This window comes from Rutidosis leptorrhynchoides, chromosome 6 (genome assembly GCF_046630445.1).
Source record: "Rutidosis leptorrhynchoides isolate AG116_Rl617_1_P2 chromosome 6, CSIRO_AGI_Rlap_v1, whole genome shotgun sequence".
Taxonomy (NCBI): Eukaryota; Viridiplantae; Streptophyta; class Magnoliopsida; order Asterales; family Asteraceae; genus Rutidosis; species Rutidosis leptorrhynchoides.
In genome coordinates, this window is record NC_092338.1 from 75318287 (window position 1) to 75342444 (window position 24158).

At 36.1% G+C, this 24158-nt stretch overlaps 2 protein-coding genes across 2 annotated transcripts; one reads left to right on the top strand and one right to left on the bottom strand.

Moving 5' to 3' along the window:
- Positions 1–4413: 4413 nt before the first annotated feature.
- Positions 4414–11058, bottom strand: LOC139853017 (delta(12) fatty acid desaturase DES8.11-like). Its single transcript, XM_071842387.1, has 2 exons — positions 10881–11058; positions 4414–5348 (listed from the first exon to the last, which is right to left on the bottom strand). Exons 1-2 carry the CDS (start codon positions 11047–11049, stop codon positions 4414–4416), a joined length of 1104 nt encoding a protein of 367 aa, XP_071698488.1. The 5' UTR covers positions 11050–11058.
- Positions 11059–21472: 10414 nt separating this feature from the next.
- On the top strand, positions 21473–21904 carry LOC139853770 (uncharacterized). Its single transcript, XM_071843130.1, has one exon. It carries the CDS (start codon positions 21473–21475, stop codon positions 21902–21904), a length of 432 nt encoding a protein of 143 aa, XP_071699231.1.
- Positions 21905–24158: the final 2254 nt, after the last annotated feature.

The window sequence follows — 24158 nt, forward strand, 5'->3', positions numbered from 1 at the left end:
ACTATCAAACTCGTGAGTTCCGGCGCAACCGTGGGAAAAAATCATAGTCAATTTTTTAACCATTGAATCACCTTGATTTTAGATGATGGTTTATCGACACACAATTAAAATTAGAGTGGTTTCGATGATCGGACCATTGGATTTTCAATTATGTATTTTATATTTTCCTATAGTTTCTGGAAGAACTTTCGAGTTTAATGTTGCGAGTGCGGAGACGAACTTGTCTCGAGAAACTTCGGGCGATACGGATTGTATTTTCATAGTTGTAGGTTTGTTATGGGAGGGTGGTTTTCTCTCAGGTTTAGGTGGTTAGGTAACAAAAAGAGTATCATCAATTTAGAAGTTGACAATGGAGAGCACTTGCGCGTTTTGAAAAGTACGATCAAAGTGTTTGATCTGATATTCCAGGGACTTTGTAATATGAGGTTAGATTTTAGTTATTCTCACTTCAGGAAACTAGTTTGTAGAAAGAGTCGGATTGAACGTATTCGAATAGGGCTCGGGTTTGATTGATGGTTGGTTCAACAGATTAGGCGGGATTTTCGAGGACAACTAATTAGGAATCTTTAGATGATGGTATAAGCAGGGGCGGATCTATGTTGAGGCAAGCGGGGTTAGATGCCCCCGACGACTTAAAATGTTTACCATATATTTATGTGTGAGAAAAATAAATTCAATTCAATTTTTCCATGGAGATCGCCATTTTTGCTATGATGCTTTTGGTGAGATGTTTGTTGAAGGAAATGAGGAAGATGATTTGTTGGGTTGTGACCACCGTACTCTTTCATTGTTTTTTTACTTTGAGACCCTCACTTTATAACTAAAATAACTAAACTAGCCCTCAAAATTGAACAACTTGATATTTTAACCTGTATTCATATATGATATACGAGTACAATATACAATATACAACAACAACAACAACAACAACAACAACAACAACAACAACAACAACAACAACAACAACAACAATAATAATAATAATAATAATAATAATAATAATAATAATAATAATAATAATAATAATAATAATAATAATAATACGGAGTACATATTTTGAATAAGGATGCTTTGACTTAATTTAATGGAGGGAGAACTAGAATAAAATACTTTTTAATTTATTTTAAATGTCGTATTTACAAAAATAAATAATAATTTATTTTAATTTATTTGATGTATTTAATAATAATAATAATAATAATAATAATAATAATAATAATAATAATAATAATAATAATAATAATAATAATAATAATAATAATAATAATAATAATAATAATAATAATAATAATAATAATACGGAGTACATATTTTGAATAAGGATGCTTTGACATAATTTAATGGAGGGAGAACTAGAATAAAATACTTTTTAATTTATTTTAAATGTCGTATTTACAAAAATAAAATGTCATTTGATGTTTATAAACTTAGGGTTGTAAATAAATTACTGGAGAGAATAGTTAAAGTTAATAATTTTTAAATGTTATTTATCGATGTATATTGACAATTTTACAAAAATTTACGATGTTTTATGCCATTTCTTTAATATAAACTTTTTAGTAATTTTTCGCCTCCGTCGAAAAAGAGTTCTAGATCCGTCACTGGGTAGAAGTGGACAACCTGTAAGTCACAGAACTTGAGATTTCTAGATACTTGTAAGGGTGTTGGGAACTCAGTGGCAGTTTGGTAACCGATGGAAATACATGGGCGGACACACTTGGTTAGCACCGGTAGCATATGCTACGGGTGAAATAAGCCATATAATGGAAACTTTTGGTGTTTTTAACTAGTGATAACAATTGATAGTTTAATTTTTTTAGTGACACTGTTAAAATAATTTATCTAGTGGAAGAATTAGGATTTTTAACAAGTAACTCTAATGACTACCATTTTTAGATCCGCACTGTGATAGTATTGTGCTAGTTTGAGACTTTGAGTTTTGACGGCCAGTGAGAATTATTGAGACGGTTGTTTGACCCGAATCTATAATTTTTATAGAATCAGTGCTTAAATACCCGATGATACTAGAGTACTCGGATGCTTGAGTACACCATCAAATGGCAAAGAAATTCAAGTAACATAATCAAGTCAACATGTTGTAAGCATATTTAAAATAATAAATACAGTAAATTTTACTTCTAACTTGGAGTTTTTAAGGAGGTTTGGGTGGTTAGGTAATAAAAAGAGTATCATCCATTTTCGTCCTAGTGTTATGCGTATATTTGTTATATGAGTTTTGTTAATCTATGTCCCATATGTTAACTTGCATTTAATGAAATCCTAATTTTTTTTTTTAAATAGAATTTGTAATTAATGAATGCATAAAAATTGTAAATACTACTCCGTATTACATTGAATAAATGAGTATTAAATGCAAATTATAAATATATAAGAAAATACTACGTGTTTATTAAATGTTCGTTAACGCATCCTAGACCATTTTCACCTTGGCTGTGACGTCACATGCGGGTGATGTACTTTTAATGACGTGTCAATGTCAAGAAATGAAGTTTTTTTAATAGAGAGTGTTAAATTTGAATTTGTGACGGGTGATGTGGTAAAATATTATTGTTAGTTAGGTATAAATATAAAATTAATATTACATAAAAATTAATGGTGAAATATGCTTGGTCCAAAAAATTCAGACGCCTACCTTATTTTCCGTCGGATTGGTGACTGACGCTATGAAAGCGTCACGGGCGACGCCCCATTACAAGGGTCAGGGGCGTCAGAGAGGTGCCAAGTGAGATGCCACATAGATATTAGGGGCGTTAGTTTTGTGGGGTGATGCCCCGTTAGTTGTGGTCTTAGCGGAGCATACATTAGCAAAGCGTTATTGATACCTTTTTCAACCTAAATACTATGACTGGTACTGTTTTTCAACGTAAATATATGTGCAATCAAAATATTTAATCTGTATGCACTTGTTTTAGAAGCTCTGTTTAGAGGTGTGCACCATTTAGTTTCAAACCGAATAAACCGAATATCGAATCGAATCTAAACAAAAAAAAAACAAACTGAATTTTTTAAACGATTTTAGGAACGATCGAAACCGAAACCAAATTCGTAATTCGATTTTTGGTTTGGTTTTTGGTTTGAAAAATTTTAAAGTTGGTTAACCGAAAACCGAATTAAAAACTGAATTCAAATTAATAAAATTTTAAAACATATTTATAATTATAATATTTATATATATTTATATTATATTTGACGTATAATTACATTTTTATTAAACAATAAACATGTTATACACCCTATACTAGTTTTTTGAGCTCGTGCGGTGCACGGCATTTGTATAAATTAATAGTCAATAGCATTAATATTGATAGTTATCAAATGTATAATACAATTACAATCAAAAAATTTCTTTGTTACTGATAACATTTGTGTCAAAAATATTAGTATTGAATACTAACGTATAGATTATGAGCCCGTGCGTAAGCCTCTAAAAAGTTGTTTTAAAACCGATCGCTAAGAATGATATTTTATCTACATATCTAATTGTATATGTTTTTAGTACAAACTAATATCCATTATGTCCAAATCTCAAACGAACCACATCAATCATACATCTAAATATCTATAACAATTATCAAATAATCATTTTAATTTCAACCGACAAACATGAGCCCGCACATTTATTAATATTCTACATATATTATATTAACATAGTTTTTTAGATTTATGAGCGTAAATTAATTTTATATTATATAAAATATTCATTCATAAATAATATTAATATGTTGATAAAGAAAATATTTATTTTATAATATAATATTATATTATATAGGTAATAATATTATATAATATTTTAAGTAATAAAATTTGTATATTAAATTAAATTAAGAAATCTAATAATTCCACATCCGTTATTCCTTATTTATATATAAGTTTATGCTAGTTAGGATTTTTATTTACAGTGATTTTCGGTTTTAACCAAAACCAAACCGAAATTAAATTCGGTTTTCGGTTTTGGTTATGGTTTTGATATTTAAATTTGGTTTCGGTTTAGTTTTTGGTTTTGATTTTATAAGTTTCGAAACAGAAAAAACCGAACCGATGAACACTCATAGCTCTGTTGATAAAATTTTGAGCGAAAGTACTAACTAATTATTGACTGTTTAATTGATGACCTGCCTGTTTATAAAACTTGCCGTTTTATACTTGCCGATTTTAATACTTCATTTATACAGAATTGGTAATATGATTGCCGTAATCATATAGTTACACACCTAGAAGAATATTAGAACAAACGATATTTTTTATTTTTTATTAATAATATATCCTTTTTTTTTTACAATTAATTGGCATAACAGAGTTCAGTTAAGTAGTACACTACTCGTCTACTCGTTGATCAAGAATCAAGAAAAACAAAAGCAGAGCAGCTTTAAAATACGATCTGCCATATATTTCTCACAATTTATGGCACCAATATACACCTTGATGCTTGCTATCTTGATCTGGTTCCTTGGCCTCTCTCCACATTGCTTTAAAAATTGGAGTCCTATCAATCTTATAATATTCACCCAAAATCGGGTTGATCGCATCCCTCGCTTCCTTCGCATGATAATGCGGAATGTACGAGATCAAGTGATGCAAGATGTGAGTGTGTGTTACGTCATGGAAGACTCTATTCAAGAAACTGAAATCTCTATCGATCGTGGATAATGCTCCTTTGATCCATTTCCATTCGGTCGAATCATAATGAGGCAACGAAAGATGAGTGTGATGCAAATAAGTGATCAAAACGAAGAAAGCATGCACACCGATTACAGGAATCACATACATGGACACCAAGATCCTCAACCCTTTTGCTGCTACAAGTAGTCTAAATGCATAAAATACTGCAATGATACCAAGATCCGACAGGACAACTTGAATCCTTTCGCGCTCGGTGAAAATTGGACTCAACGGATCAAAATGGTTAGTAAACCTTTCGTATTTCTTCCCGGAAATATTGGTTAAAAGGTATAAAGGGAACCCTAGAGTTAACCTGAAAATCAAAGTGAAAACTCGACCGGGTGGATTGTTGAGGATTTTAGAATAAATCAAGACTTTGGATTTACGTTTAGGAATGTAAACTTCATCGTTATCGAGTGAGTTTGTGTTGGCGTGATGACTACGATGGCTATATTTCCATGAGAAATACGGCGTAAAGAGAGCAGAATGAAGAACGAATCCAACGACGTCATCAATCAACTGATAGTCACTAAAGGCATGATGACCACATTCGTGACCGATCACCCATAAACCGGTGAGAATACTTGCTTGACAAAACCAATAAACCGGCCACGCTAAGTAAGCAAAAGGAGCGGGGAGAATAGGGATGTATGTGTTTGCGAGGTAGTGTGACGACCCGGAAATTTTTGACCAAATTTAAACTTTATCTTTAAATGATTTAATGTTTTCGACACGATAAGCAAAGTCTGTAATATTGAGTCTCAAGTTTTGGAACTATATTCATGTAATCAATTATTCTTTGACTGTTCTTGAAGATTCACGAACAATATATATATAACTTAATGTGCATATATATATATATATATATATATATATATATATATATATATATATATATATATATATATATATATATATATATATATATATATATATATATATATATATATATATATATATGATTTCAAGTTATTTAGTAAACGATAGTAACATTCGATTATTGATTCGATTGATATTTAGATAAGTTAACTAAAACGTTTAAGATAAACCAGTAAAACACTAATTTGCTACAGTATTTTCGAATTGCTACAGTACCCGAAAAGCTACAGTGTTTTCGAAAATCACTATTTGCTACAGTAAAAAAATTTGCTACAGTAACTTTGCTACAGTAAAACACTATTTCAAAATGAAAATGTATATATGTATATGTATATACTACGAGACGATGATTTATAGAAGCAAATAACCAAAACACTTAATTGATTAAAGCTACACTTTGAGTGACATAGTTTATCAATGATTAAGTTTAATTTTTGATAAAGGTACACGTCGCGTAACGAAAAGTACTAGTTTTCTAAGCGTACAAAAATGCATTCGAGAAACCGGAAGCGGGACATAAGTCGAACGTAAACGTACAAGACATCGGAACCAAGATTACAAGTTATCTATGCACGTAAATATAATATAATATATATATATAATTATATAAATTAAATATATTATATTATAATATGTCGACAAACAACGAGACAAAAACATTGTGAGCTGGATTTTACAGCCATGCGATCGTATGGCAAACCAGTACAAACCCCATGCGATCGCATGGGGTGCTTTTTCAGGAGAGGATCTATAAATTCAGTCGAATTCAGTTTTGGTGTACACACATATCATCCTATCTTCTCTGCTCTCTTATATATATATATATATATATATATATATATATATATATATATATATATATATATATATATATATATATATATATATATATTTTAATTATTATTATTATTATTATTATTATTATTATTATTATTATTATTAAGATTAATATTATTATTAATCTTATTGTCCGGAGTATTATTAATTAGTATTATACATAAAATACTACGACGAAGTTATGAGCATGTCACTTTCAAAACAAGTTTTCAAACGGGTTTAAGCTAAGGAAACTATGGGTTATAGCTATGGAGATTATGGGTAATGTTCATGGGTATTATTCGCAAGTCTAACCTAGTGTTTATCATCTCCGTTGCGTCTACGTACTTTTCTGCAATATTGAATCACAATATTCATACATGAGCATTCATATCTTATCTTTTATATATTAATAGTGTATACATGTCTAGTGCTCGAGTATATATGTTTATGCATGCTAGTATGCTAAATTTCGTCGTTAAACAGTTTATGATGAATCACGAATTAAATACATATATTACTAATAAAAGGTATATGATATGCATATTTTTGGAAAGCTGGCAAAAAATCAATAACTATTCATTTAGATATCGTATGATTTCGATGAACGAATTAAAAGATATGATCAACTGAATTATGATTGACGTTAATTGAAATTGCTTTTGAATCTGCAATTATGATTTAAACAACCTGTTTATGAAATTGATAAATTGGATTTTGAATACTACTAGCCGAGTAAATGAATCCTTATATAAGGCACGTCTCGTTTTGTTGAACAATTGTTAAAATTGATTTTTTGAAATGACTTTTGATAACTTTTGTATGTCGATATCGAGCATTAGGATTGTGATGCACTATGACCAGACCTAGCTTGTTAGACATGTATTGACCAACATATGTTCTCTAGGTTGAGATCTACGGTTATTTTGCATTCCGAGTTTCGGTCACATTTCGATGAATGACTTTATATGCTGCTAAGGTGAGTTTCATTTGCTCCCTTTTTAATTGCTTTTGCAATCTATATTTTGGACTGAGAATACATGCACTTTATTTTAAACGTAATGGATACAAGTACATACTAAATTCTACACCGAGTTTGAACCGAAAATCCCTTAGCTTTGGTAACTAGTAACTGCCGGTTATAAGAACTGGTGGGCGCGAGTAGTTATATATAGATCCATAGAGCTTGACATCCCCGTCTATTCCAGGTATAGAAACCCTAGCCTGAACTATAAAACAGACGTATGCTATTTGTCATAACCCGACCTTAACCATAAGGACGAATACAATAACATATGATTTCATCGCGAGGTATTGACCTCTATATGCGACATTTTTCAAAAACTGCATTCGTTTTTACAATACAAACCATAGCTTTTATTACAAATACAAGGTTTAAACAACTTAATAATGATTATCGTTTAGCGATAATCTTAGACTTACAAACTTTACATGTGATAATAACAATACGACCTCCAACATATTTTACATTACAAATCCTCCGATATGCAGTTTTATTTTTGACACAAATATGCATACTCAAGATCTTGCTTAAATTCAACATGTTGCAGCGGAAGCTTTTAGTTATCACCTGAGAATAAACATGCTTAAAACGTCAACATAAAGTTGGTGAGATATAGGTTTAAAGCCGGCAGCGTTATGAATATAGACCACAAGATTTCATATATAAACGTTTTAATAAAAATATTCTAAGTTGTTGAGCACTTGATAACCATACTTAACATTTAATCAACGTCGCATATTCCCTTTATTATGAAATCTTAATACACCGTACCAAGTGTAGTCACCGAAACGAAGTACTGTGCAACCGTTGAATACTGGTCGTCCAGTCCGGTTGGGGTTGTCAGGCCCGATAGATCTATCAACAGGATTCGCGTTTACAATACCTCATGTAAATAGTAGTTACCAAGTTACAGGGAAGTATGCCAGTGGTACAACTCAACGTAGAATATATATTTTTAATCACTTGTGTCCATAACGTAAATCATAAAATGCATGTATTCTCATCCCGAAATATTTAGAGTTTAAAAGTGGGACTATATACTCACTTTTGTCTTGAAGGTATTTAACTCGACTTGGTCTCCGATAGATATCACGAACCTAACCATATATATAATATATCAACATATTTTCTTTTCAAGTAATCGTTACATATATATATATATATATATATATATATATATATATATATATATATATATATATATATATATATATATATATATATATATATATACTTTTAATACTTTTAATATTTTCTTAGTCCGTAGTTAGCAGTTCGATGTTATTGGTCCACAATTAGTTGCTTAAATAAAATAAATAAAGACCCCATCGTATTCGTGTTGATCAGAATTAATCTTGACCCATGGTACCATGTTGTCAAATGACGTGTTGCGTACATAAAGTACCGTGTTGTCAAATGATGTGTTGCGTACAATCATGAGGTCTTATGATTAATCTTCTCGTGTTGTTTACGGGTGGTCCTGAAATAAATAAAATAAAATCATAAGTAAATATATATTAAATATTATGTTAATTAGCCAAGATATGATTAATCTAATTTTGTCATAATATGATATATTACAGGTCTTGAAGTGTTTTTAAAAATCAAATTAGAAGGATGTATTTAGTTTGCGAACAAGTTTGAAATCACTCAAACTATGTTCTTGTTGTTAAAATTTTATAACACAAAATAAGATAGCTATATAAATATGAATCGAATAAGGTTATGAATAAGGTTACTACCTCAAGTTACTTGGACAAAGCTACTGGAAAAGGTAAGAAAAATCTTGGAATCAAAAGAGTGGTGGAGTGGGATTGAAAGATTGGAAGTAATCTCCTTGAAATCGGATGACTATATTGATACGTTCTTGAGTAGGTAAATGAAGAGAGATTAGGGAGTGAATTAACTTGAAAGAAAATTGGAAATGAAATTGTATGTGTGTGTGTGCAAAATAGCATGATTATGGGATGGATATATAGGAGATTTAGTTTGTTTTCTTGCACAAAAGTCACACATGAGGTTAAATGGCTGGTTCCCACATGTAACATCATGTCTAGTGGCTGATCATTGAAGTTTATTGTTGGTATATACCAATAGTAAATACGTATAGAAGCTGGGTATGATACGGTTACATATACCCTAGATATACTTGTAGAAATTTTGAGGAATCGGAACGAGAATTCAAATATGGACGGGTTTATAACTGTAAAAGAGGCTCAAAACTGGGCTTTTATTTTTGGGTCAAACCAGGCCAAAATAAAATTTTAAGACATTTTTAATAAAGCAATGTTAGCCCAGCCAGGGGCTCTGCCCCTTGGACCCCGCCAGGGGTTGCCACCCCTTGGACCCCACTTATCGGGGGCGCTACCCCCGAACCCCCGTCATAATCAAGATAAGTTCAAACAAGTGTGCACTCCACACTTCTCCAAACTTGTTCGATATTTATCAAGATTATTTTGGTTACAAATTAATCCCATTACACTTAAATCATATTGGTGACATAGATCACCAACACATTATAGATTGTAAGTATATATGTCAAAGAACGTTACATATAGTTATCGTTTTGAAAACTTAAGTTTGTGGTCTCAAAGTATACTTATAACTCATTGTTGTTAGTTCACAATGAAATGTTAAACCATCCTTAAATCATGTTAAATATGTATAGATATGTACATATACATAATCGTATAATTATCGTGTGTTATATAGTTCGTGATATCATCGGTCAAATTGGACGGTCAAACGTTGTGTGAAACTCTTTTCAAAAACATAAGTCTCAACATTTTGGATTGCTTATCATGTTGGTAAGGTTTATTTTATGTAAATATTAATCTCATAAGTATAAAACGATCGGAAAATCTGGGTCGTTACACTATTTGAGGTTAGTACACGTTGGTTTGCGTGTATTGTACATGTTGGTTGCATGTATGTTAAAACAGGGGTACTTATTATAACGTTAAAGCTTAGTTACCAGGGTGCTTAATCTTGTAGAATATTTTGATAAACCTTTATGGATGAAACAACTGAAAACTTGTGATTCATCTTTATATACAGATTATGCGCAATATTAGAACTATGAACTCACCAACCTTTGTGTTGACACTTGTTAGCATGTTTATTCTCAGGTTCCCTAGAAGTCTTCCGCTGTTTGCTTATATGTTAGACAAGCTATGTGAATGGAGTCTTACATGACATATTTTTCAAGGAAACGTTGCATTCACCAAATCATCACCATGTATCTTATTTTGACTGCATTGTCAACGGAAGTACTATTGTAAACTATTATATTACGGTGATTGTCTATATGTAGAAATCATCAGATGTCGAAAACCTTTGATTTAAATATTCATTTATAGTGTGCCTTTTCAAAAGAATGAAATATTTACAAAACGTATCATATAGAGGTCAAATACCTCGGAATGAAATCGATGAATGACGTGTTCGTCCATATGGATTTGGAGCGATAGTCACAGGTAGTAAAAGACGTAAGTAATGATGAGATCATGAACAACGTAGTAAGATGAACGAATAACAGATCGTTCGAAACAGTGAGCAGGGATTACTTTTTTGAGATCGCTTAATGAAAATGGTGGATCGGTTGGAACACGTTTTAGGAGATCGTTTACTTGATTCGATGAATCCGACATCCGACCACCTGCACCCTTGTTTCTTGAAGGCTGATGACCTGAAACTAGTTGGTTACGAAAGAACAAAGATCATTAGAAAGAGAGGCCTAAGAGATGAATGTTTATGTTTTGTTCTGTTTTGTTTTGTTATCGAGTGTGTTTGTGATACCAAGCGGAATGTTTGATATCTATAGTTTAAAAAAGTAGTCAAAGACTTCGGCTTGCTTATACTTTGTATTTCTGCAACTACATTTAGACACTAACGTTTGAAGGTAATTAAGAAGTTTCTTGGGTATTAACTTTTACTAGTTTTCCTGTTTATTTAATTATCTTTATCTTTATGGAGTATTATAGGAGTACTAAATTTAGAAAATGTACACAGTATATATTATTAAGTGAATGAAATATCCCCTCCTTAAACATCAAAATCACATATTTACCCAACTAAACTTTCTAATATCATATATACCCAATTTAATCATGAAATCTCTAAAATTTACCCATGTATTAAGTCAATTATAATTAATACTTATAAATATATGATTAATAACGTTTCTTACTATTATACCCTTCTTTTTAAATTAACAAATCAAAAAAATTTAACACCACAAACACCTTTAAATTTATACAACTGTGAATTTTTAATTTGATTATTCGATGCCGTACTCGTTTTTTCATTTGTTTGGATCTATGTTTAAAGTTTGTTACGAATGCGAAGTTTTTTAGAACTCCTATGACTGTTTCGAATTTGCTTAGATCTAGATATCGATTGTTCACTGTTGCTGAAGTTCACGGAAGCAACTGAAAATTTGTTTTCTGATAGTGTACCCCACCTCCGGCCCGTTTACCCACTTCGTAGTTTGCCTCGGAGGATCTGGCTACAATATATGGAACGAAGGAAAACTTTAGCTACAGTGAACGAGGTCCTGGAATCAAAGCAACCGTAGTGAACTTAGAGCCCATAAAATCTCGGTCAATTACAAAGTCAAGCTAGCGAAACTATTCCTAGCTCGGTGCACGCCTGTGCCACAAAGGAAAGGGACAAGCTCACTTTCCTCTGCAGGTTTACCAAAAGGGAAAGTCAACTAGTGATCCAAAATCATTGGGAACTAGCGAGCTGATATAGGAAGCCGCTCCATCCTACTTATAAATAGAATAGAATGCAGGAAACATTCCACATTCAATACATACACACATAATAACACAATCATGTTATATCATTTGCATCGGTGGCGTAAAACAATCCTCTGTTTGTTACCTTCGGGGAATCGCCAACGAACATAACCAAAATCATAATCACTCAACCTCAATCTTTGTGACTTGCATATCCCCATATCAATACTAATCGCCAGTTATTGTACAAACAATTGGCGCCATCCTTGGGACTCACATCTTATTCATTTTGTTGAGTAAGAACCGACGCCATGGCGGACTCCACTCCAGTCACATACCTCCGGGTTTCACACCACCCAGAATCACACAAACCTCATATTCAACACAGCTAGAGTTCTTGACTGTGGGGACCTTGACCAGGTCACCCGCCACTCCCGCCATATTCGTCTCAACGAACCCCCATGGCTCGCATTCCGCAGAACCACCACCGTTGATAGATAAGACCTTCGTCTTGAATAATTACGATCACATCAGATCGGTGATAAAGAGTTTAAGGGACACGGGGATCTTACATAGTAGAAGGGTGCTAACATACGAAAGCGAGGATTACGACGAGGAGATGGAAATGGAACCTCCGAATCAAAATTCACAGCCTAGGAATCCACCGGCAAACTCGTCAGCAGAAACTATGACTCGAGCAGGGGAAACCCCCAGCATATCTCAGGTAACCCTAACTATACCTACTGCACCCCTCTACACTTGTAATACGCCAGCTCCGACTGTGTCCATAGCACCCCAAGCACCAAATAGGCATGTACCACCTCTTCACCCGAGCTAGGGTAGCTTCGGGCAATCAAACCAATATGTATGGGCCCAAGGAAACCCTCATGTCACCCCCAACATACCATGTGTAGAAACAACCCCTATGAGCAATCAACCAAACGCTTTGGTACCACCAGTAACCAGCCACGCATACTTCCAAAATTGGAACCATCCACCACAACAAATGACCACCACCTGGATATATTCTCCTAACCAGGGGGAAATCTGTTGCGCCCAAGGTCATCAAATACTACCCCCGATCGCGGCCAATAGCAAATTCTGGATAAACAAAAAAAACCCCGTTTGTGCCCTACATCCAGAACTGTGCATTCCCCGACGGAATGAAAATACCCTCACACCTAATTTACTACGAAGGAAAGGACGACCCGGATGATTTCCTTAGTATATTCGAGGGTGCAGCACGAATGGCCAAATGGGACATACCCATAGCATGTCACGCATTCTCTTAGATGTTAAAGGGGGATGCCAGGGTATGGTTTGACTCCCTACCAAAAGACTCTGTAGCTAGCTTCGATGACCTAAAACGACAATTTAGGTCTAAGTTTAGTCAGCAAAAGCGACACAAAAAGAATCATGTGGCCGTTCATGGGATAAAGCAGAAGGATAACGAAGGTTCTAGAGCCTTCCTCACTAGGTATACCAACGAAACTCAACAAATTCCCAACCTACCAGAATCCCAAAGAGTATCTGGGTTGCTTTACGGATCTAGGGTCAGACCTCTCATTGAACACCTTAGCCGAGACCTACCAAGCACTTACGAAGCTTTATTAGAAAAGGCATATATATGGTTAGATGCTAAGGAAACAGCACGTAACTTCGTCCTAGACGATGCTCCCATGAATAGGCGAAAGGAGAAATCAGAAAGAAGGTATGATAAACATGGTAGGAAAGAGGATAAAGGGAGATTCCACCCTTACTGAAGAGAAACCGAAGCTGGGATCCTAGAGGCGTTAATAAAAACCCCCAAGGAAATCCTAGGAAAAGAAAAAGCAGCCAACAAGTTCAAAGCCCCTGGAAAGATGTCCAACAGGGGGAGAAATAGAGACATGATCAAGTTTTGTGACTTCCACAATGATTTTGGGCACGATACGGATGAATGCTTCAACCTCAAAACAGTCATTGAGGAGGCTGTTAAGTCGGGCAAACTGTCCCATCTCATAAAGGGAATCCGAGAACCGAAGAAAGAGAGGGTACATGAAAAGAAAATGGAGCATACGAGGCAAGAAGCAGAAAATGTAATCCTGGCAATAGAATCACACCAGCCTTATAAGAAAAGAGAAAGATGTCGTATCGTCAGAGAATGGAGTGAAGTATCGTTCCCAGCCCTTGATACCATATGTCTTTCGGACCTACCGGTCACCATAAATGGAAAGATTTTCAACAGAGAGGTACGAAGGATATACCTTGATAGTGGAAGTGCTTGTGACATAATGTACGAACACTACTTCGAACGGCTAAGTCCCACTATCAGAGCACGGTTAGGTGCCCCAAGAGTACCCTTAGTAGGATTCTCCGGGGAAAGGTATTGGCCCATAGGAGAAATTGATCTCGACTTCACGATAGGGGAGCCACCATTAACAAGGACAGAAACCATTGATTTCGTGGTAGTCCGAGCAAACTCCCCACATAACATTCTGCTTGGGAGGGTAGCTATGAAAAAGATGGGTATGATCGTATCCACAGTACATCAAATGGTCAAATTCCATACCCACGAAGGGATCGGAACCCTCGCATCAACGTATTGTAACATCCCGCCTTTTTCCATTTATTTTTCCGTTATACTAATATAAAGTCCGTTATATGTTTATAACATCTCCCGTTGATACGCGTTTTAAATTATCTCGTTTAGGTAATTCCCGCACCCGAACGAAAGTTGAGGGACTAAACTTGACAAGGGATCAAACCCTTGACTAGGTCAAAGGGTCAAACCCCTTTCACCCATTCATTACCATCTCCCTCTCTCTCTCTCTTTCTCTCTAGCAAGAACACACCCAATTTCCTTTCTCATTCATTCATCATCTAAATCCGGATTAGGGAGCTAGCAACCAAATAAATTACATATTCGTGATCCTCTCTTCATCCTCTTCATTTTGGTACCAACTTCATCTCATTTGGGTAACTTTCTAAAATCACTAGATTTTGTGTTCTTGATGTTTTTAACTTATAAAAGTGTTAATTAGTGTCTATGGCTCAAGTCTAACATGAATATATGATTTATATGCTCGATCTCGTTGTTTTAGTGTAACTAGCATGAACTTGAATTTTGGTGTGTTGTTCTTGAATTTTGGATGATCATATGTTGTTAGATGTTGAAAGTTGATGTTTTAATTGTGTTACTAGCATCACTAGCTTCAATTTGATGTGTAGGTTGCCTTAGAAAACTTCATGAACTTGATTATTGATTTTTGGTGGAATTGAGTTAGGGTTTGAAGAACTTGAAGTGATTATTTGATGCGTTGATTGCCATGAATTGTTGTTAGTAAGTTGTTAGTTGTATTGTATGCTCCATTACCTACAAAATGGCATGTCACATGTATGCATTGAATGCCCAAATCATTAAATGTGCATTGGTGAGTTTGAAGCATTAATGTGGGCATTGAATGATCACTTGGTTGGAAAACTCGGTTGTTACAAATGAGGTTTTTGATTGTTAAATTGTGTTTAGTTGCATTCTATGTCAAAAGAGCTTTCCAACGATATAAGGTGCGAGTCCTAAGTGTTTGTGGTTTGCGTTTTATGCTTATTTGAAGTTTGGATCAAGTTGGACAAGTGAAACAGACCAGGCACCAGCACCCGCCTATTGTCGCGGCGCGACAGAAGGGTGTCGCGGCGCGGCATAAGCCGTGCCCAGCTTCTGTCTCCGGTGTCCAAATTACGAAAAATGTTTGGCATACTATGGACCTCCGATTCACATGAAACTTGTTCTAACATACTCATATATGATTAAAAACCTCAGAAAAATAGTTCGGGACACGACCCGAACGTGTTGACTTTTTCGTTGACTTTGACCGACCAAAGTTTGACTTTTTGTCAAACTTAACCAAATGATTTTGCAACCTTCCTAACTTGTTTATATACTTGTCTCTTGCATGAAACTTGACAATTTGATTTCACATGCTAAATAATCGAGTCGTAACGAGCCATAGGACTAATTGAACATCTTTAACCTATCGTGTTTACCGTTATTGATACGACCTATTTGTTTAGGTCAAGACTAGCACTATCCTTCGCACACGTTATTTTGTGAAGTACTTTTCGTACGTGCACTCAAGGTGAGATCACAGTCCCACTTTTACTCTTTTTGAACTTACATTTGGGATGAGAAAACATAAACATTTCTTTACTAAGTGAACACAAGTACAGGAAAACAAACATTCTACATACGAGTTTAGAACAAAATCCTCAATTCGATTATCATTAGTTACACTTGCCGGGTGTAAGCGAGAACTTATGTTGTATGGATCCATATGGGTTTGACAAACCCTCATTCAAACGGTTCGCTACCGTTTACGAATGAAATATATTTTCGAGAAACAGTGTATGTTCTAGCACTAAGTGATGGGGTTCAATGGAAGGAAATGTTAAGCATTGATAATTGGGTGCTCGTGAAACAAACTTTTGGAATGTATTACTATTATTTTATTGATGCAAATCTTGTGGTTCACTTGTACTTACTTACTTAAACCTATGATTTCACCAACGTTTTCGTTGACAGATTTCTATGTTTTTCTCAGGTCCTTGAACGATACATGATACATGCTTCCGCTCATTGTTTGATACTTGCATTGGATGTCGAGTATATGTGCATACATGGAGCGTCTTTTGACTTTATTTAAAACTGTGTCGCATAGGATTTCGTTTGTACTTAACTTTGTGACGTAACTTTTGGATGAACAATTCTTGTAAACTGGGGAACAATCTTTACTTTTGAAATGAATGCGACATCTTTTGGTCAAACGTTGTTTTAAAGACTTATGACCACGTAACGGGACCTAAGTAGACGGCGCCGTCAAACATGTTTTGGTCGGGTCGCTACACGTATGACAGGAATAAGGTGATCTTGGCCATAAAAGAAACAATGAAAGAACCAACTGAGTGCATCCTAGAAGCTTCGGAGGTGTAACAACCCGACTTTTTCCGTTAATTTATTTTAACGCCCGTCTCTTTTTTTTAGATAATATCTTTCATTATCTAAATTCGTATCTTCCGTTAATTAGCGTTTCAATATTTTTCGCTACCTAATTATAACATCTCCCATTTACTCTTGCGTATTTGAAATATTTTGTTTGGTTAATTCACGCACCCGCTTCCAAACTCGAGGGACCAAAATTGCCAATGGACCAAACTAGTGACTAGGTCAACTAGTCAAGTCCCTCATCCTCCACTCATTCATTCACCTCCTCTTTCTCTACTACTTCCATTTTTACTCTCAAACACCCAATTCACTAATTCATCATCTAAATCCAATCTAGCAATAAAACATCAAAACAAACTATATATTTGTGATCCTTGCATCATCCTCTTCAATTTGGTACCAATTTCATAGCTTGGGGTAAGCTTTTCAAAATCTCTAATTTTTATAAATTAGACCTTTAAACTTAAAAATGTGTTAGTTAGTGTCTATGGCTCGAGTCTAGCATGAATATGTGATTTATTTGCTCGATCTTGTTATTTTTGCATAAACTAGCATGAACTTGAAAAAGAGTTTGTTTAATCTTGAGTTTTGGGTGATTTAATTTTGTTAGATGTTAAAGCTCATGTATTAAATGTGTTACTAGCATCATTAGCTTCGTTTTGGTATGTAGGTTGATTTAGAAAAACTTCATTTACAAAAATGTTGAATTCTTGATTCTTGGTTAGGGTTTGGTAGCATTTAAAATGAACTTTTGATGCCTTGAATTGTAACAGACTCGTCCCACATCGGTGGGAGAGGAAAACAAAGCACTCCTTATAAGGGTGTGGATACCTCTTCTGGTATGACGCGTTTTGAGGGTGTTTACCCGAGAAGCAAATCCGTGAGGTTGAAGTGCGATCCGGGGTTGTACTCGTGCGCGGGTAGCCCGTCGGTGATCGGCTTGTGTCCAAAGCGGACAATATCATACTACGGACTGATGGTGATGTTACTTATGGTATCAGAGCTGGGGCCCGCATCGATGTGCACTGCGGGGACGCAGTGTCCCGAAGGGGGGGAGAGTTGTAACAGACTCGTCCCACATCGGTGGGAGAGGAAAACAAAGCACTCCTTATAAGGGTGTGGATACCTCTTCTGGTATGACGCGTTTTGAGGGTGTTTACCCGAGAAGCAAATCCGTGAGGTTGAAGTGCGATCCGGGGTTGTACTCGTGCGCGGGTAGCCCGTCGGTGATCGGCTTGTGTCCAAAGCGGACAATATCATACTACGGGCTGATGGTGATGTTACTTGAATGCTATGAGACATTGTTGGCAAGTGTTTAGTTGTATTGTATATTTAATTACCTATGAAACGGCATGTCGTATATGTAAATTGGTTCCCGAATCATGAAATGCATTTTATGAACTTGAAACTTTGATAATGGACTTTTAACGATCTTACGACGAGATTTTTGTTGTTGTAAATGATGAACTTGATTGATGATATGTGTTTAGTTGTATTCTTGGTCAAAATACCTTTCCAACGATGTATGATATGCGTTTTTAGTGTTTTCGGATCATTAGTTATGAATGAAAGAAGTTTGGCTCGACACTTGGAAAAATTCAGCATTTCAGCACCTGAAGGACCCAAGTTGCAGCCGTAACCTAGGCCATTGCGGCCGTAACCATGCCATTGCGGGCGTAACATTTTGGGCTGTCCAAAATTTTAATTTTTCGTTTAATTCTAACTATGCTACGCATCTCCGATTAACATGTAACTTGTTCTAACATGTTCATATATGATTATATAACTTAGAAAAATTGTCCGAGACCCGACCCGAACGTGTTGAATTTTCGTTGACTTTAACTTGACCGAAGTTTGACTTTTAGTTAAACTTAACCAAATGCGTATGCGATCATTCTAACATGCTTTTATACTTATATCTTGCATGAAACTTGACAACGTGATTCACATGCTATATATAATCGAGTCGTAATGAGTCATAGGACTAATTGAACACATTTCGCCCGACCTTATGTCGTAATCGTTAATTGATATAACTTAATTGTTTAGGTCAAGGCTAAGCAACTTTCATTTTCACAACGTTTAATTTCAAATACTTTGGCGTGCGACTACGGTGAGATCATAGTCCCATCTTTTCAATAACTTTTACTCTTTTAAATCATGGGATGAGAAACATATACATTTTATACTACTTACTTTTATGCTTTGAGAACAAGTACGAAAACAAACATTCCACTTGTGAGTTAGAACAAAAAGCCTCAATTCGATTATCATTAGTTACACTTGTAGGGTGTAAGCGAGAACTTGCGTTGTGTGGCCATACGGGTTTGACAAACCCTCATTCGGATGGTGCGACCGTTGGCGGATGAAATGTATTTTTGAGGATAAGTGTAGGTTCTAACACTATGTTTATGGGGTTCGTGTACAGTTAAGTCTTGATAATTGGGTGCTCGCGAATAACAACAACTTTTGGAATGTAAATGATTTGGATAATCAACTTTATGGAAATACAAAATCTCGTGGTTTAAAAACAACATTTAAAAATACACCTATGATTTCACCAACGTTTTTCGTTGACAGTTTTCTATATGTTTCTCAGGTTATTGATTGGCTACTTGATACATGCTTCCGCACACTTTGATTACTTGCTTGGGGTCAACCATGCATGCATATGCTAGGAATAGCACCTTTGGATTAACTTAAAGCATACCTACGTACGCTATTTATAGCAACTGTGATTTTCAACTAATTATGTCGCAAGTTATTTCAATAATACTTTATACTTTTGTAAACTTAAACTTATTGCCAAACCGTTGAGTAAACTAAACTTTGTAAGTCTTGTACGTTTTAAATGAATGCGACATAATTTTGGTCAAACGCGTCTCATTTAGGGACTATGACCACGTAACGGGACCTAAGTTAACGACGCCGTCAATGACGTTTTTGTCGGGTCGTTACAGGAGGAAGATCGCCAAGTAGAAAAAATATCAGTAAATCTGATGTTTCATGATCAGCAGATGAGAATAGGAAATAACTTGCCAGCATCCACCAAACAAAAGCTCTGGAAGTTACTACAAGCCAATGTGGATGTATTTTCTTGGGAAAACAGCGATATGACCGGGATACCACGAACCATCAATATACAGGGGTCACCCTTCGTAACGGAGCATCGACTCAATGAGCACAAGAACCGTGAACCGGTGCATCAGAAAAAACGAAACTTGGCACCGGAAAGGGATGAAGCGGCCTTGTAAGGAAGTAGAAGGTCTGCTAAAAGCAAGATAAATTCGCGAAGCAAAATATCCCTCGTGGGTCACTAATCCAGTGATGGTAAAGAAATCAGACGGAGGGTGGAGAATGTGCATCGATTTCACCAACATCAACAAACCCTGTCCCAAAGATTGTTACCCCTACTCGAAATCGATTGGAAAGTCGAATCCCTAAATGGGTACCGATACAAAAGCTTCCTGGATGCTTACAAAGGGTACCATCAGATCAAAATGGCTAAGGAGGACGAAGAAAAAACATCTTTCTTCACCAGCAAGGGAATTTATTGTTATCAAAAGATGTCCTTCGGTCTGAAAAACGCAGGGGCAACTTATCAAAGGCTAGTCGACAAAGCCTTTCATAATCAGCTGGGAAGAAATCTGGAAGCCTATGTGGATGACATGGTAATGAAAAGTTGGAAAGAAGAAAATTTGATAGAGGACATCCAGGAAACTTTCGACAGGCTTCGGGCAATAAACATGAAGTTGAATCCGAAGAAATGTTCCTTTGGAGTCGAAGAAGGAAAATTTCTTGGGTATTATATCACCAGAAAGGGGATCCAGGCGAATCCGGAAAAGGTAGATAGGCTAAAACAACTCCAAACCCCCGCAACCATAAAAGACATGCAGAGCCTGAATGGGAAATTAGCATCACTTAGCAGATTCGTATCGGGAGCATAAAAACAACTACCTTTCTTCAGAATTCTGAAGGGATGCTTGAGAAAAAAGAAAATTGTCTGGAACGAAGAAGCGGAGAAGGTATTCGTCAAAATGAAGGAGTACATCGCCAAACTCCCTACCTTGACCTCACCCGAAGAAGGAGAAACACTCTTCATATACGTGGCTGCTTCGAAAGAGTGCATTAGCACAGTATTGGTTACCGAACGAGAGAGAACGCAAGTACCAATATACTTCTTTAGTCGAGTACTTCAAGGAGCGGAGCTGAATTATCCAGAACTTGGGAAACTCACTCTAGCACTCGTCCACACAGCTAGGAAACTCAGAAGATACTTCCAGGCACATCAGATAGTGACTTACCAACAAACGAATCAGGCAAGTACTCTCGAAACCTGAAAAATCGGGGAGAATGGCCAAATGGGCCATCGAGTTAGGGGAGCATGACATCAAGTTCCGGGTCAGGCATGCAATCAAAGGACAAATTCCAGCAGATTTCATCGCCAAAACAGATAATGTTAATGAAGAAGACACAAAGAACTCAACTCAAATTATTACCCCAAAGATCGAAAGTGAAGAATGGAAGTTGTACACCGACGGTGCATCAAGTTCTGATGGATCAGGTGCTGGTCTAATGTTAGTAAATCCCGAAGGAAAAGAATTCACTTATGCACTTCGTTTCAAATTCGTAACAACCAATAACGAAGCAGAGTACGAAGCTCTACTAGCAGGATTGAGAATGGCGAAGGAATTAAAAATCCTTCATCTCCGAGCCTTCGTCGACTCACAACTAGTGTCTAACCAGATCAAGGGCACTTTCGAAACAAAGCAACGCACCATCTAACAGTCTTGTCAAAAGCAAAAGAACTGATTGAAAGCTTCAAAAGTTCTGATATCGAACATGTCCGAAGAAGTCAAAATAAGAAGGCAGACGCACTGAGCAAACTTGCTTCACTGAAATTTGAGCATCTTGCAAAAGAAGTCTTGGTGGAAGTGCTAGAAAAGAAATCGATCCTAGAAGAAGAAGAAGTCAATGACCTCATACAAGAAGACGGGGTAACATGGATGACTCCACTGCATGTATATCTTAAAACAGGAAAATTACCAGAGGATAAAAACGAAGCAAGGAAGATAAGGATAAAGGCACCTTCATACAAAATGATGAACGGAGCACTATACAAAAGATCCTTTTTCACTCCATGGCTTCGATGTGTAGGGCCAAAGCAAGCAACTGTCATAATCCAAGAGATGCACGAAGGGATATGTGGTCTTCACGCGCGTCCAAGGTCAGTAGTCACCAAAATCATGAGACTAGGGTACCATTGGCCTACAATGCATCATGACACCACGACGGTACTACAAACTTGTAAGTCTTGTCATATCCACTCAAATGTCCCGAGACTACCCAAACAAGAACTAATCTCTGTCACATCTGCGTGGCCATTCGTGAAATGGGGAATAGACATAGTTGGACACATCAATGATACACCGGGGAGCCCAAGATTCCTACTGGTAGCAATTGACTACTTTACCAAGTGGGCCGAAGCAAAACCCTTGGCAGCAATTACTGGTAAACAAATAGAAAAGTTTGTCTGGGAACACATCGTATGCAGGTTCGGAGTTCCCCAAAAAATAGTCTCGGACAATGAGAAACAGTTCGCAGAAGGAATATTCCCAAAATTTTGCAAGCAATTGAAAATTCAGCAAAACTTCACCTCGGTATATCATCCCCAAGGTATTGGACAGGTGGAAGTAACAAACCGAGACATAATCAAAGGAATAGAGAAGCGCTTAGGTAAGTGCAGAAAGGGATGGGTCGATGAGCTTCCCTTGGTGCTGTGGGCATACAGGACAACACCAAAGTGAAGCAATGGCGAAACCCCCTACAGCCTTGCATACGGAACAGAAGCTATCCTTCCCGCAGAGATACAAGTGCTAGCAGAAAGAACAGCGAACAATGAAAACAACGAAGAAAATCTTCGAGTTAACTTGGATCTGCTCGAGGAAAGAAGAGAAGCAGCTGTGATTTGGGAGGCCTCGTACAAACGAACGATTGAAGGCTATTACAACAAAAGAATAAAACCCTCAACCTTCAAAGTAGGAGAATATGTCCTAAGGTTAAACAGTGCAAGCAAAGTGGAATACGAAGGAAAATTGGGACCAAATTGGGAAGGCCCGTATGTAATTGCACAAGTGTTGGGTAAAGGCTCCTACAAATTAGAAACGACAACCGGAAAACCAATACCAAGGGCATGGAATGCAACCAACCTCAGAAAGTTTTATCATTAGAAGTCTTGTACTTTTTATTTTGTAACATATAGTTGAAAGATGCAACATTGGTAGTTGAAGCCTATAAACTTCTTACACAAAACTTAATGAATTTCTCACAACTACTTTTGATAAACTAATGTCTTGACAAAATTAAAATTCCATATGGGAAATTATGTGAGAAAAATGACAGCCGGCACATAAAATAACCCTGTCATAATCCACACTATACCGAGCAACGAGGAAATATATGCTTCGAAATACTCGACGTAAGGAAACAAGTTTTCCTTAAAAGTGATCACTGCACCACCATCCTGCAGGTAGAGAGTTTTTACCCATCCAAGCAGGATAAAATCCATGGTAACAGATACAAAACGCATGCTAAAATTAAACGAACTAGAGTTATGCCATACATGACCATTGTTCAAATAAAAAGGGGCGATAGAGCCCAGGCACCTAAGCCAAACAAAAGATGATAATTGTTTTTAAACGATTACAAACAACAACTAATTAACAGGAGCATCAACCTTTCCCGATTCTCCCATAGCTTCAGGAACCTCCAGGTGAGTTTTTTCATCATCATCATGAACCGCAGGAACAACAGTAGCAAGCGTCGTTAAAAGCTCACTAGGCTTGGCATCCACCTTGGCTGAGATGGTCTTGACATAATCAAAATCAGCTTGCTCGAGCTCATCAAAAGCAGAGTCAACCATCGCCTTTCCCTGATCAGTATAATCGGCAAAGTCAGCAAGCTGCACAACCCCTTTAGATGCCAAACCCCCTATCACTTCACACCTAGCCTGAACTTTCGAAGCCAACACCACATTACC